Source organism: Chanos chanos, chromosome 14 (assembly GCF_902362185.1).
Source record: "Chanos chanos chromosome 14, fChaCha1.1, whole genome shotgun sequence".
NCBI classification, from domain to species: Eukaryota; Metazoa; Chordata; class Actinopteri; order Gonorynchiformes; family Chanidae; genus Chanos; species Chanos chanos.
In genome coordinates this window covers 9,756,597-9,772,748 of record NC_044508.1, presented here as the reverse complement: position 1 = coordinate 9,772,748, position 16,152 = coordinate 9,756,597, and the positions used below count along the sequence as shown (strand labels likewise).

The 16,152-nt window shown below is 38.8% G+C and overlaps 1 protein-coding gene across 1 annotated transcript; it reads right to left on the bottom strand.

Annotated features, from left to right (window-relative positions):
* Positions 1–61: 61 nt before the first annotated feature.
* Positions 62–15,319, bottom strand: ccdc180 (coiled-coil domain containing 180). The gene is made up of 37 exons (XM_030791845.1): positions 15,260–15,319; positions 14,747–14,910; positions 14,374–14,462; positions 13,761–13,870; positions 13,410–13,538; positions 13,091–13,201; positions 12,722–12,817; positions 12,327–12,490; positions 12,095–12,214; positions 11,620–11,699; positions 11,418–11,506; positions 11,192–11,311; positions 10,757–10,930; positions 10,072–10,196; positions 9,661–9,787; positions 9,491–9,533; positions 8,989–9,089; positions 8,449–8,633; positions 7,941–8,116; positions 7,176–7,356; positions 6,938–7,084; positions 6,706–6,850; positions 6,425–6,541; positions 6,155–6,253; positions 5,847–5,933; positions 5,389–5,564; positions 4,865–4,935; positions 4,480–4,561; positions 4,061–4,138; positions 3,849–3,918; positions 3,563–3,707; positions 2,975–3,135; positions 1,912–2,049; positions 1,477–1,588; positions 1,149–1,254; positions 735–876; positions 62–196 (listed from the first exon to the last, which is right to left on the bottom strand). The coding sequence occupies exons 1-37, from the start codon at positions 15,317–15,319 to the stop codon at positions 62–64; spliced, it is 4,455 nt and encodes a 1,484-aa protein (XP_030647705.1).
* Positions 15,320–16,152: the final 833 nt, after the last annotated feature.

Genomic DNA, 16,152 nt, shown 5'->3' with positions numbered 1-16,152 from the left:
TGGTTTTTGTTATGTCTTATCTGTAGATGTACCATTATAGTGTCCCAAAAGTGCCTTGTGATCACTCTGAGTTGATCTTAGAAAGAGTTGTCAGTTGGTGTTTCCAGTGCTTCTGCCAGCGAAGTGTTTCTGTCGTCCGGACGTCATTCTCCTTCTTCACACAGGCCAGTTCATCCAGAATCTTCCGCCTGTAGCGCTGTGCTCATCACAACAATAAGGCAAACTCACTGGTTAAAAGTCCACAGTTAAGTACAGCTCTGTCTGCTTTTCATGAGCTGATTCTCATATATGCTAGCTGAAGAATTACACGATTTGTCACAATTACAACTGTTCTGAGGAGCTACAAAAGTTACTTCACATTGTCTTAGATGTTCAAGTAGCCATCAGTCGCAGTCCAAGCACTGAAGGTGTGCTATTGCTACGGTTTTGTTCCACTTTTTCCAAATATCTCAAGAACTACTGGGAAAATGTGTGTGTATATATATATTTATATATATACACACACACGTACAAATACATATATATATGAAAATATATATATTGTGTCATGAAATATCTGTTTTCTCATTTATTTACTAAAAGCTCTGTTGCTTCAAACAATTTTTGAAGAAACAAACCTTGAATATAATGTTTGTTCAATGAAATAGCCTTTGGCAGGTTGTCATAGCAAACTCTTGGGAAAACCGCCCACATTTGCTGCCATATATGCTCAGGCTCTGACATGGGTCACATACCTGGTACACAGTGTCTCGGGCCTCTATGATCCTAAGGTGCACCTGAGTGGTTTTAACTGTGGTGATGCTGGCTGTCTCCCTGCACTGGGGTTCTGTCGACTCAGCATCAGTGTAATCAAAGTAACAGATACCAGGCCAGGTCCTACAAAATATGAAAGCGGACTAAAATGATCAAATCCACATCCTTATGAGTAGTCATTTTTGTGACTACATTCAATGAAGTATTTTGTCCGTTCAGATAAATATACAGACATTTTTTTTAAAAAATTGCTCTTTTTGTGTGATTCATAGTCAGAGTGCAGTGACCAGAGTCATTTAAGCTTTCACAAGATTGCTGTGTGAGTCATTGCATAATAGAGGTGCTGTTTAGGTGCTAAATGGAGTAGTCATAATTTGGCTCCCGTGTGTGATTACCTGTTTCCTCTCTGTGTCAGGGTTGCATTTTTTTCCTCTTCCTGAAAAGCAGCAGCTTGGTTTTGCCGAACAAGTGTTGTGATGTTCTTCTTCTTTACATCAGTCTCTGCATTTCAGACATGAAAATGAACTTCACGTGCATGTCGTTTCTGACTGCGACAAGGTACTGATCAGAACTGATTCCAAAGTGCTGAATAATCATTGGCATTGCGTTTTTCACAGTGTGCTATGGGTTGCCTCTGTCAGTCACAAAGGAGTTTAAAAAGGACAGATCTTGTTTTCATTGTGTGTAATCAGACATGTATAATCACTAAACAATGAGACTCACGGCCCACGTGAACTTCGTCAACGGTTAGGAGGTTATCCATCTGGAAGAGCATGTTTTCTACCGAAGAAGCCAAAGCAGTCACAAACTCATCTCCATGTTTCCTCAGACAAGCCTAGAATCCAAAGGAAAAGAATTAACAGGTAAAATCAATATCTTCGTTGACTGTCCCATCCACTTTGCCACTTTCAGTCCAGTATACTTCAGTCTTTGTTTCAGACCTGCACAAATAAACAGCCAATCTTTTTTTTGTTTTGAGTTTATCTGAATGTGTCCATTCATTCATTTCTTATGAGGAACACTTTCACTTGGACTTGTGAACTTTTCTTCTCCCCAGGCAGAAAAATTACCTCACAAACACACTGCCTCCATACCAGACTGCACCAACATTAACAAAAGAGCAATTATGTTTTCAGTGAAAACCTAGGCAGGTCTGACCTTGAGCTCCAGTGTCATGTTTTGAATTCCTTGGGTCTGTTTTCTTTGCCTCTCCTCTTCAGCCAGGGCTAACCTCTCAAGTTCCTTCTCACAAGCTGGATGGCTTAACCTAACACGCAGCTGACTGCTGTGTTCTTTCTTTAAAAAAAAAATTCAAAAAGAAAGATTTCCCTTGCAAAGTTAGTAAGAAATCGACTCGTATCTTTCAGCAGTCTGTTTAAAGTTACTCGTCACAGTTACTTTTTAAACTTGCCCAAAATAACTCGTGAGATGCGAGTCTTAGCTTTTTGTCTTCTCAGTCAGAGCAAACTGTTTGTGAAGGTGCTTTTCTTACTGAGCCTCCAGGCCAATGAAACTACAGTGTTGTAATCTCAAAGTGAGCCTCTCTTCATGAAGTGCATAATTAGCTCTTGTCTGGCTGATAACTGCTGCCGCTGCTCTGAACACAGGCCCTGCTCATATCGCCATCCTGTTTTTAAACCCAATTTGCTTTGTACTCTCTGGAGTTATTCTGTATGCATACTAATGAAATTGAAGAAAGCTCACAATTCTTAACAAATAAACATAACCTTATCATATATCATATATCATATGCAACATACCTTGATTCACATCAAGTTTGACATGAATGATCTTTGGATTTTTAGATTCATGTGCATTAGACTTTGCAGTGCAACTTAGATGAGGTGCTGCCTTCAGATATTTATTTTAAATTAAATTATACTATTTTATACAATTTATACCCACTGGGGATACAGCTAATGATATATCAATACTGGTATGAAAAGTCTGAAAAAAAAAAATCAAACAGCATTTAAGTCACAGAGTTAAGTATTTTCTAACTGAACTGAGTCCAGCTTCATTGCGGCTCACTGACACCACCTCACCTTCGCTCATTTTGTCTGGTTTCTTTCCCTAAATGCAATTCAGTTTGTTTGTTGCTATGAACCTGTCCTGTTTTAGGTGTATCGGTACTGAGCTAAAATGGGTGGAGATCTTAGAGTCTTTTAGGAAAGAATGAGGAAAAACATAAGAGAGCGCTGACAGAAGGATGGAGGCTTACCTTAAGTAGCTCAGTCTGCTGCTGCTGTTGGTCAAACTGCTGTCTGATGGCTGTCATGCTAAGACTCAAAGCCTCCAGGTGATGATCTCCAAATTTAGAGAAGAGCACCCCAGGAACCTTCTTTAAACAATTCTCACAGTCCCTCAGCTGCTGCCGGAACTCTGGCCCGAGACAGTGAAAAGTTGGTGAATGCAAGCACCAAGTATGGCGAACACTCATCTCCTGAGTTGCTACTCTTATTTTATGTTTGCATTCTCAGTTCTGTGTTTGCATTACTCTACAGCACACTTTAAGCAGGTTTAATACAGTAAGACATATTGTGTTTTACATCACAAGCTCCTCAAGAAACATGGATAAACTTTGTTCAAAGATATATTAAATTATATGTCATTATTTCATACAAGTTTTCAGATTTTATGGATTTAAATCAATAAACCCAAAAACATAATACTGATCCAATATCTCATTCTATTCACATTAATGCGGACGCCATTTAAACCTTTCCACAATTAAAGATATCAAGTTTTAAATCTATGTGTAGATGTGAATTGTTTCGCGGATTAGAAACTCTTAGTGGGAGATGTCAACCTTGTAAGCAGCTGTTGTGATAATCATGCGTTTGGCTCTGGTACTTCAGAAGCCGGCGGTTCACCTCCTCCGCACACTGTTCAAACGTTTCTTGCAGGTACTGTGGTCGTGAAATGGGGCGACGCTCCTTTGTCTTGTAGAACTCCTGGTAGTTACAAAGTTTGTGTTTCAGAACATGGGAGTTGTTTTGTGGAGGCTACATCAATTATAGGAGTAATGTGGTTAATATAGTCATGCCTTTAAGTAAAACTAGCATATTTTGTACATAAACATGCTAGTATTTTACCTCAGCCACTAAAAGGAGAATGTCATTGGTTTTCCACAGGACACTGGTGACAAATCCTTTGAAGGTAACACTAAAATAAATAAATAAATAAAAATATAAACTAACGTTTATTTATCCTGAGAGAACCATTCTGAACATTTAAAGTGTATGACAAATACATGGATGTGATTCAGGTGGAAACTAGCAACAGTTACACATATGGAAGAACTTACACAGTTTGTGCCTCGGGTTTGGAGCCAAACACTTGGAATCTCTTATCAGATCGTGTAGGTTTAGAGAATCTTTTCACACTAAGGAGAAAAAATGTAGAAGAAGAAGAAGGAAAAAAAAAAAGTTCTGTAAAACAATCAAGAGATGAGCAATTCATCTGTAATATGTTACAATAAGCACAAACTACTCAGGAACAATTTAAAATGCACTGGGCTGCAGCAGGCTGGGAGAACAACAGGTATAAATCCATGAAGCAGAGAGGCAGGGTATGTTTTAACACATAACTAAAGGACAGTCTGAGTCAGCGGGACAGTGTATCATCTAACTATTAATGTAGGAATAAAGTACTCATATGAGCATATATTTAATCGATTCTATTTCAGTACTTAACACAATGTCAATATAGCTAATCTTTCTTCACCTGTGTACAGTGACAGATTCAGTAGATCTCCGGCGGAGGCTGTCCAATCCTGACTGGCTGGGGCTTTCTCCTGATCTCTGACCTGATCCCACTGGAGATGACATCTTCGCTATGGGCAGAGTAGTCAGACAGAAAACGCTGAAAACCTCAGCCATACAACTACACAAAGAAGCATAGAAATGATAAGATTTACAAGGTTTATTGTAAGCTAGTTGGTGAAGTATAATAGCAGGATTTAACTATGGTGTATTTATGTATATATATGTGCACCATACACACACATATATACGAAACTAGTAAGTTAAAGGTAGACAGATTTCAGAATTTTAAAGAAATCTGAATTTCAAAATGGCTCCTGAAACAAGGCTGTAAGCAATTCTGTCACCTGTGACTGCTGCAGAGCCTCTATCAGTGGTTGCTGAGTTTGCATCCTGAGTGGCATGAGGTTTAGTCATCCTGTACGGACAAGATGGAAAGCACAGGGTGCATGAGTGTGGTCTGGACTTTCTTCAGTCTGCATTATAAAGTGGTCAAAGGGATTATGGAAGAAGGTATAAACCCTTATGTTGCCTCACTATGTAGGGACTCAACAGATTTAGGGATAATATCATATAATTCCAAAAAAAAAAAGGCATGCACTAAAATACAGTTACAAAAAAGTATGCTCACACTGCTCGAAAATTGCGGATGGTAACTAAGTTTTATTAATCACATGGAGACTGCTGCAGGATTACAATACAACATGTGGAAATATAAATCTACATCCGTGGCAAAAAGTTATAAAGTTGTAGAAACAACGTTTTCACCGTTGTTTCTGAACAAATATTTGATCATTTGCACAATTCTCCAGCAACCTTATGCCCCCCCCCCTCCTCTCTCTCTCTCTCTCTCTCTCTCTCTCTCTCTAACCGTAGCAAAGTCTTTACGACTCCAACAGCTGCATCATCTGTGAATGGCACTCCCATGCGGCTGGGCTGGAGAAGTCCGTCCAATCCTTTATCTTGCTTTCGTGACCTGGGTCGAGCTGCCACAGCAAAAGATCCCTGGAGGGGGCTGTCTGAACACTGCACCAACATAGCGGGGTCCTGTACAGAAGTGAATGATCATGTCACACATCACAGATAAGAATATGGAATTCATTCGGACCAGTATCTGGCTCCTTTTTACACAAACATTACAGAAAGGCAATACATTTCAGATTCAAAAATTTCAACATCATTTCCTTTAACAGTTTCATTCACTGTGCAATTCCACATGAAGAAGATAACTGAAAATGAGTAAACAATAATACTACCATATAAAGGTGATTACATGAATACAAGTGACTGTTGAAAACTGTACATGCAGAGTTAAAGGTGCTGACTTACCAGAAAACAATCAAGATACTGGCACCTCTTCTTTAATTCCTCTATCACAGAGGTTGTTAGATTGAAAATATCATCTTGTGTTACTGCCTAGAGGACAAGTTATATCACTCATAAGAAACTGTTCATAAGAAACTTTTTATTACGCATGGAGTGAATTTAAACAGCTTTTTTGCAGTGAATGTAAAGCAAACTTAATCCGCTGTGAAGACTTCTGGATCAAAACAGCAGCACTCCAAAAAAATGATCACAAGATAACATTATCCACGCAAGCAGTTTTAAAGCTTTTGGATTTCATTGGAGAAATGTACCCTTTTGATGGACCCAGGATGGGCGTAGGCATCCACTGCATCTTCTAACTCATGTAATACATGGGAAATCTTTTTTTTGTGCATGTTGCTATTGGTGACCTGTGAAACAAACAAATGATGTTATTTCATGTTTTTCATCTTAATGTTATCTTGTATCAAGCTTGCTACATATTCACACAGATAAGAACATGAGGGGGAAAAAAAAACTACACAGGGTGACAACAGGACAAAATTAATTTGTAAAGCACAGTACTAGAAGCTCGTACTTACCTCTGCTTTGATCTGGATCTGTGTGTTTGTAAGAATCCCTTGGATTTTTTCTAGGAATTTCAGATCCACTGTCAGAAAGTGAAATTTTTCCTCAAACCTGCTGACAATCTCTTTCGCCTAAGCCAGAGAGGACGGGGAAGGAGAAAAAGATGTGTTACATTCTATTTCCGTTTGAAAAAATTCATTTAAAATACTTCATCGTTTTTATATTTTCATATCATACAAGAATATAGCACACTTATGTAAAAAAAATCAAAATGATTTTCACTATAGAGCTTAACCTGCTCCAGTGACTTGGACTCTGTTCCTTCCATGTCCTGCATGATGGCCTCTTCCACTGAACTGATGCATTTGACCAGTTTCTCTAATCGCTTATGGAATACTTGGATCTCCATGGGTGTAAAATTTCCCCCATCAGAAAACAACCTTGAAGTACAAAAGGACAACATTGTCCGTTACCTTTTACCTGACCTGGGCTGAATTCAAAAGAAAAGGCCCGTGGAGGAGACCTACTTGAAAGATCTCATAAGTTGTGCGTTGGATTCTCTTAAACCCTCAATCTTCATCTCCAATTTCTGTCTGAAGTTCCTTTGTAATATCTGGATGGTGTTAATATGCTTCTCCAGTTTCGACTGCAGTGAATCATGAAGTTTAATCAAACTGTGAATGACAGAAGTTCAAATGAGAATAAGCACAAAATACCATTTTCCACGATAAAAAACAATATAATTTTGAGATTAGTAGTCCTTACATGTCAGACTTGGTGGCGAGTATGAAGGTGTCCTTCATGCTGTATGTCTGAGCGCGGAAGTCCTCGGTCAGTTTGTGCTGTCTGACCAGCAGTTCATGGGCGCCGGTTCGCAAATCAGTCAAAGCTTTTAGGACGCCTTTGTAATGTCGCTCTACACGGTCCCGATGCAGCATCAGTTCAGCTTTCAGTGTTGTACAGACAAACACAAAACAAAACAATGAACACATGCCGCTTGCTCTTACACCGTGGAATTACCACTGCTGATCATGATGCACTTAAATGAAAAGAATTAACTTTTCAAAAATGTCTTAAAAATGTAAATATTGTTATAAAAACACAAAATATTTTAAGGCATTTAAAAAAAAATTTGGGCGCAATTTTTTTTCAGTCTGGCTGAACGCAAAAGAAAGATCTAATAACAAACTTGTTGATTATAACAAGATGGATCAGCTCTCTGAAAACAAGCACTTAACAGACAAGCCATATTGATGAAACGTGGTCAGCTATTTGAGAACAAGTATCAACTCCTCCAATAGTGGACGGCAACTTACATCTTCTGGATAAGCTGAAATTTGGCATTCAATAAAAATCTACAACACCAGGGGAATCCAACTTGTGTCAAAATATTTGGTATGATTTCTTGGCAAAACGGATTCACAACCATATTGACCATTATGAAAAAGTATATGATAAACGTTTATTCATAATATAAATTTAGAATTACTACTGGGGATTCCAAATGCCACAAACGGTTTAAGCACTGACCTGCTCGCACATCGTGAATGTCCATCTTGATCCTCTGGGCTCGAGACTGGTGTAGATGGACCCGTAAGTCCAGTTCAGATTTTAGTTCCTCTGTCTTTGCTTCCACAATGTTCAGGGTGTTAGTTTGGACTGTGTGGTATCGTTCTTCAAGATGACTGAAGAATTGTATTCGCACACTATGAATAATGAATGTGAATTTCATATGTTATATTACGAACTTTATATTATACTTTATAGTTAACAGCCACACACACACACACAAACACACACACACACACATCCTCTGAAGTGAACAAACAGCCTATACCTCATTGAATTTGATTTTTCAATAGTTATTGATAGTTCAAAAAGCCAAAAGGCAACCCTAACCAAGTACACAATAATTTCCCATTATGATGCTCACTGCATGCTCAGGAGACTAAATCCAGATCCAGCTCAACTAAATGTTGGCATTTTGTGGAATGTGGAAAGTAATTGGTTGCAGCGCTGATATGCTGAACACTCTTACTCTTTCTGTATCTCGCTCAGGAGGCTCATAGGGAACAAAGCCAACTCCGCCTCCTTGGAGACAGTCTCCTGCTCTCCACTGCACTCTGTAACAAAGCCTTGGCAGTGATACAAATTTCCCTTTGCAGTTGTAAAAGTCTCCTCAGCCTGAGAGTCAAGAAACTCTTGAGGCCAGTCAAGGTCAGCCTAGAAAAGAAATTAAAATTTAATAGTGAAATGAAGTCTTGCTGATGCCAGGGGGAGAAAGCTTTGAATGAAGGACAGGACAATAAACCATTGTAGCCTCAGTTACTACAGGGAACACTGCAACCTACAACAAATACAGCTTAGCTCAAGAAACTCACTAAAGAACCTTCCGTTAACAGTTTAGCCTGAAACAAGGCTAAAAAGAGATGTAGATGATGACAACGGAGCACAATGTCATGGTTCTTTGCTTAACTGACTCAGGTGTACAGTCATTTGGTTTGTCTGAAGTGATGCTGTAATTGTGTAGATACCATCCGCACCTTTCCCCACTCACATACGTATGTAATTTTGTTACCTCTGAGATGAATGGCGTGATTCCAAGATTCGGACTGATGGACTTTCGCCCGTTACTAAGAGAGCGTTTTTTCCCTGATCCTGTCATCTTCCTTCTCCTCTCTGCGTAAACCAAATTTGAAAACAAAAAATATGAAACGAAACCAATATGAAATTCATGTGACAAACCAGATCATGTGAAAGAGCAGCCTCTTATGACCAAATTTGTCACTTTTCGCCATAAGCTACACTCTGCCTTCTTTAAAGTGACAACACCAAACAACACTACGCTATTTTTTCTTCTCAAATTAGGGTCAAGTAAGTTGATTTTAAACCCCTCATCTTCAAATGTCTTCTTCACAGTCAGTCATATTTTTAAAACAACAGGTCTGCCCTCCCACAAAAGGAAGTCCTGTCCTTCACAAGCAGGGGACTTTCCGAGACACCAAGAATGCAATGTCTGACACGCATGACCAGAAAAAAAATAATATATCAGAGTCAATCTGTCTAAAAATCTAACTCACCTAGGTCTGTAGGGGGATGGACTATGTGAAGTTCCTCAGAGTCCTAAGGCATAAAAATAGATACATTTCATGTGATATTCACTGAGTCTCCATAGTGGTGGCAAACTGAAGGTCTGGCAAGTGACAGAGATAAAGCAAAGGTTGGCATGTACCAGTGTCTGATACTATACCTGGTAGTATACTTCTTTAACGCCGAAGAACTGACTGAGTGCTGAACTGTAGGAATTTAACTCTTGCAAGACCATAGATGGATAACACTCTACGCTGTCAGCCTTCTCCTTGTAGAAGGTCATATACCTAAAGTCATTAAAGAAACACTTCACAACAAACCCTCAGCATTAATTGCATTTTTGTGCCTTAAAGCATAAAGTCTTCCATTAGCACAACAAGTAAGCTCTGCAATTCTGTCCATGATCCTGTGAAAATAGAAGCTCATTGGCAAATTACTTGAAATGGCTGAGAAAGACAAACAGTCATTATGAGCTGCCAGCGAGGCATGTTTAAAGGTAAAAAAAAATGTTTATTAAAATCATTTGATGGTTTCGTAATGCATTACAGATGTTGTTTTCCCAGTGAACAACACCATCACCTTTTCTTGACTTTCGTCCAGACAGTGAAGAGTCTTCTCCAACATGCTTTTGAGAGCCTCTTCTGAGCTCTCCTGCCTCAGCTTGTCCATCATCAAATCCAAATGGGCTTCTCTCCTCTAAAAGCCAAACACCGAGTGGGACAAACACTTTAATCACAGGTATATTAACCACCTGAGACTGACGACATCCATTCCTTACCACATACAGAGGTGATAAACAAGCAAAAAGGAATCAGCTACCAACCAGTCACACCAATCAAAAAGATTTGTTTGAGGACACAATTTGCCTGTGCATTCCACTGGGAAAACAGATGCAATTATCACAGATTTTTTCATTTGCCATATTAACACAGCGTGCCTGTGGTAAAGACTTAGCCAGTGATAATCTTGATTTTTTTTTAATAGGGATAATTTATGGATATCTATTCACTTATAAGTTTCTGTTGACTGTTAATTATCCAAGGGAAGCCTGCCACAACTATTTGCCCCTCCAAACATTCATCCAACCAAGGTATAACAGTTTTCATCTGTTTGACAATGAACTCTATATTTGTCTCCACAAAACTGTTTTTTTTTTTTTTTTGCATATTTGAAAACGTATGCTTAAACACAACTGCATCATTTCGTCATAGTCCTTTACAAAAAAAAGTAAGGGGTTCAGTGGACGTGTGACTAACCTGGTCATCCTGCTCATAGTTCTGAGAAATTTCCTCCATCTGGTCTTGTAGCTCCTTCTCCCTCTTTTGCATGCCTGAAGTATGCACCTCCCAAAGGTGAGCAGCGGCCCGCATAAATTTAAACAGCAACTTGCTGTGATGAGCAGCATTCTTGGCCAAAGCCTCAAAAGCTTTCTGAAAAGAGGGCAATAAGCATTTGACTGCGATAGGTATTACTGACTGAAAGTCATAGCCAAAAAATGAAAAGACAAAGATGCAGAACAGTAACTCAAAAATCAACAGAACAGACTAATACAAATCTGGACATAATCACTAAAGGTTAAACAAGCTAGACAATGTTGCAAAAGCAACTTTTTTCCACTGCCTTGAGTGGATTTTCAAAAACAGTGGTTCCAGCCAAAAACTGACTACTTGCAGTAATGTTTAGAGACTTACATCCATTGCTGCCAACCTTTCTTCTGCTTTGGTCTGGCATTTTCCAATCAGGGGTAACAACTCAGTCTTCACAATGTCTTGTGTTTCCTCTAAAGTGAGCCCATAATTGGCTACTTCCTCCTGAGGCAAGAGAATTCAGAGAACTTATTTTATCTAGTTTCTAATGCCCCAATTATCAAACACATGAAACACATATAACTTGCCAAACAGTAAAATCTCTTTTGACCTTGAAGCGTTCCACCTCCTCCAGACAATCTTGCCAGTTGTGCTCATAATATTTATGCAGTTTACTTATTGTATCGATGTGCATACAGTCTGTAAGATAAAGACACACATATGCATGCAAAAAATGAAACCAGTACTCTACAAAAGGTCAGGGAAATTGCTAAAAAGGATTGTAAAAAAGTTTAGAAATCTTGTTTGCTGACCTATCTGTTCATTGAGCGCAGAAAGAGTGGAGTACCATTCAGTCACTAAGGACTTTGAGCATTTTGGTGGAGTCAGTGTTCTTCACACAAAATAACAAAACAAAAAGTCATGAGTGTGGTTGGTTAGTGGAGTGCTTATATATTCAAAATGAGTTCTCTAACCAGGATTAAGCATGCTAATGAGTTAAACTGCAATCAAGAATGATCCACTGACTTATAATTAACGTTTTCCATTCCAAATGTAGACTAGTCCAAGACTACAAGTCCAAGACTAGTCTAGTCCAAACTGTTTCCTTACACGAGAAGACCGCTCTACCATTTACACATGATCAAATGCAAGACAACAATGGAAATGGCATGAAATTCAAAATGCTGAACATTGTATGTCATGTACTCTGATATGATCAAATAAGTGAGAAATTGGGTTATGGCTTAAATATGCTAACATTTCCTTGTTCAAGTTCTATGGCCCAACCTGAGTGAATGTAGAATTTGAATGCATTGTTCACTTTGAGATCGCTGTGCTGTTTGCAGTGTTTCCAGGGTATCTCGAATGTCTTTAGGGCTCTGAATCTTTTCACTGTCCATAAAGTATCTGATGACACAGCCAAGAACACACAGTAGTTCATGAACACTCTTTTATGATAGTGGCCAAAACAACACATTTTTTTGTTTGTTTGCTTAAGTATATACGTCAACTGACATACCTGAACCGACTGACTGCAGAATGCACTTTGATTCTCTTCCAGTCTTGAAGTTTGTCTTCCCATCTCATTCTGTAAGAAGCCTCCTTCTGCAAATTCTTTTCCATCAAACTCAAATAAAGTCTGCCTATTGCACGTCTGTTCAGCAGTACAGCCTGGTTAATCACCTAAGGTGGACGGAGACATGAGTCAATGTTTATAACAATATTAACATTTTATTTCTTTAGCATGTCAAGACAGATGAGATGAACCTACTTATAGTTTAGCTGGCAAATAAAAATGAGGATTACCCACTACAGCAAGCATCAATCTGAGAATCACTCAGCTGTAAAGTTAAGTATCCATCACAAACTCTTGATGTTGTTCTGTAAGGTATGCTGTTAGGAGGAGCACCGTACCATAGCTTCATTATCAATCAGTCGGTGGACATCACAGGGCATCACGTAACTAATCCTCTCCAGTCTCCTTGTGTATTTTCTTAATAACAGTGAAATCTAAATATTACAGACAAACCATCATAAATAAACAACCACTGAGAGAATGTTCAACTATTAATGGATTATAAAGCAATGCTTTAAAGCACTTCAAAGCACTGCTTTATAATTCAATTTGATTATGCTGTAAGGCATTTTAAGTTACTCTGTCCTGTTATCAGCGCAAACTGAATCTTGTGTCATAATCAACGACTACTGGATAATCTACTGCCACTATCAACCATTTAGTGTCTCTCTCACGCACAAACATATTTTTGATTTTGGCACGCTAACCATGGCTGTTCTTTCAAATTCGTATTTGGTAAGGATTTCATCCAGTTCTTTAATTAATGTTCTCCTGTTTATGAATTCTTGGCTAACAGTGTTCCAGAATTCATGCAATTCCTGGAGAGAGAGAGAGAGAGAGAGAGAGAGAGAGAGAGAGAGAGAGAGAGAGAGCACGTCACATTGCTGGAGAATTATGGAAACGATCAAATATATGTTCAGATATATGTGGCTTTAACAGTGCTGGTGGGAACTTGGCTGATATTGTGAATGATTATTTTCTCTGCAAATATGGTTTGAAGAGCAATTTCAACGAGGTGGTCTTTACCTGAAAACTGAGGATCTCTAATTCAGAAAAATTTTCGATCTTCTGCATTAGCTTCTCCAAGTTATCATCATATTCTGATAGTTTGTGGATGATGTCCTCTCCAGCCTGCCTGACTAATGGCTCATATCTCTGGAAAAACAAACAAATAAAAAACAAACAAACCAGGAATAGGTCAAACCATGTTCACAACCCAAAAAGCATTCATTTCATTCAAACTAATACAGCTAAGAAAATATAGCCACTCAAATCCTCTAGACTGGTTGTTTGCAGCATTTGGCTAGTCAGTTGTTTAAGGTCTTCAGCTTGTCTGGGCATTTCAGTTGCCAAATACATAAGGAGAAGTGTAAATACCCCACTGAGAATAGAAAGATCTTGGTGCAACTGCGCAATGGCTTCCATGTAATCCCTCTGCTTTTTCTCATTGAGTCGTTCAACGATGTCTGAGCCAGCCCTCTCTGAGACTGTGGATAATAGGTAAATGTTAATAACCTCATTAAAGTCTGGTATTAATCCACATTCAAAAAAATCAACAAAAGCAAAGGACATAGTTTTGAAACCTGCTTTTCCTGAACCATACAGGTAATTTGGTAACATTTCACCTGAAGCTAGGACTGTGATGTACTACTACTCTCTGTCTGCATGAACGATACATTCTTGGAGGCACATAATATGTAGCATCCTTACTCTATTTCAGCTGAGTGAAAATGTCCAGTAATGATGTAAGTTTTGTTGCTAGCTGATGCCTCTGTATTGCTTGCACTTCATAAAGATATATTTTCAAAAGTTTCACTTTGCCTAATTAACTGTGTTAAATTTTTTGCTTGCTGGCATGGTTGTTTGTGTATGTCTGTCTGTCTGTCTGTCTGAATGTATGTACATATGTATATATGTATTTATGTATGTATGTACGTATGTACATATGTTGGGATGTATGTATAAAGCATGATTTTGGGTTTATCCTCACCCACATTATCTGGTAGGCCACGAACCTCCTCCTCATCACCCTGGTCTTCACAGCTCTGAGTGGTTCTGCTCCCTGAAAATATCTGGTCCCTGAGATCACAATGCAACAGCTGTATTATGAATCAAATGTGTGTGTGTGGGGGTGGTCCCTAATAAACTCAGTGCACTCTCAGGAAACTTAAAAAATAAATAATCTATAAAGCAGAAAGGGCGATCGGGGTGCAGCTTTTCTACATATGAAGTCCTGTTTATCATGCCATCAATTTATTTTGTTGTTCATACAAATGTCTGTTAAGCTACATACTCAAAAAGAGCTGTTTGCTTCGACATTTCGATTTGTTTAACGTGATAACCTCTACATACTATTCTAGTACCGTTTTGTCAGAGCACCAGAGCACTGAGTGACCACAGGTTGATCCTTGATACCCTGATCCAATGCAGTGTCTCCATCCCTTCCCGTGGGAGCCCCACCATCGTGCACGAATCCCTCGTTAATACGCCTCCTTCTTGTGTCATGAAGAGACAATGACAGCTGGACCTATAGGAGTATAGGAGGAAAAAAAAAAAAGCTTGTTTATGGTCCACTGCTCACGCGTTTTCCCCCAGAAAACTTCAGCTAACCTTTGACTGATTGTATTATTAACGCAGTGGCTTTCAAAAAGTTGCAAAATACCCATTATCGAAAGGCTTTTAATACTGTCCACTTTCTGGTGCAATAGAAAAAAATGTTTGTGGAGTGCTACTGGGTAAATAAGTCGAAAAAAAAATCGCATCTTGACATGAGTGCCTCTGAGATTTTTAACGATAGCTACTCGTTGATACACAGACATAAACAGTAATCAAATGCACTCTATACACATTAGGTATTTACGAGATGGATTACTTACTTGAGCATCAAATATTTGGCGATACACCTTTCCACTAGGGACAACACGAGTGTCAGTCATTACTGTATCCGAAGTGTAATCACAAGGTATTTATTTCCCCTTTCATGGCGTCAAGTAAAGTGCACAAAATGTAAGCATGGTGCCCATTCCAGCTGATTCTTAACAATCTACTTTCGCTTGTTTTCCTTTTTGAATCAATTGCTTTCAAGTAGCAGGGTTTTCCTCTTGGCTGTCGCAGCGTCTCTGGGTTGCCATGCCAACATACCAGCAGTGCCCCCTTTCGAGTCCAGAAAAAATCATAGTCCCCCAAGTGGCCGGGAATTTAGCTTATAGGTTGTGCTCTTAGTAAAAGTAAGAATATATTTGTCAGATAAATGTATGTGGATCAAATAAATGTCTGGTTTGATTTAATATGTAAATAATTAGGAGATCACTTATGAACACTTTGAGTGACAAAACTACCATATAACGTAGTGTAAAGAGGATGTTTTATTGCATCCAGAGAATTCAGCTGAAATCGGTAACTACAGGAAGTTCAGCATGGTACGTCGATATATGACAACTCAAACAAACCGTTCAGTCACGTGTGTAGCCGGTGTGAGGGATATTCTTCTAAGAAAGTGGCAGAAATGTTATGTCTCTGAAACATTTACCATATTCAAACAACTATGAATAACGTTTACCTATGTTTTGGTAAAGAGTTCCCTACAAGTGGCCTGAAATTCTGAAGAGTTCATGAATTTGTTGCTGAATGACAGATTTAAAAAAAAAAGCATTTCCTATTAAGAGTGCTCTTGAGTGGGAAGTTCTGAGTTCAGTTTCCCCTTACATACCCTCACGATGACCACAGTGCATGTGATAGGAAGCAAATATTGTAAATACAGAATGCCAAA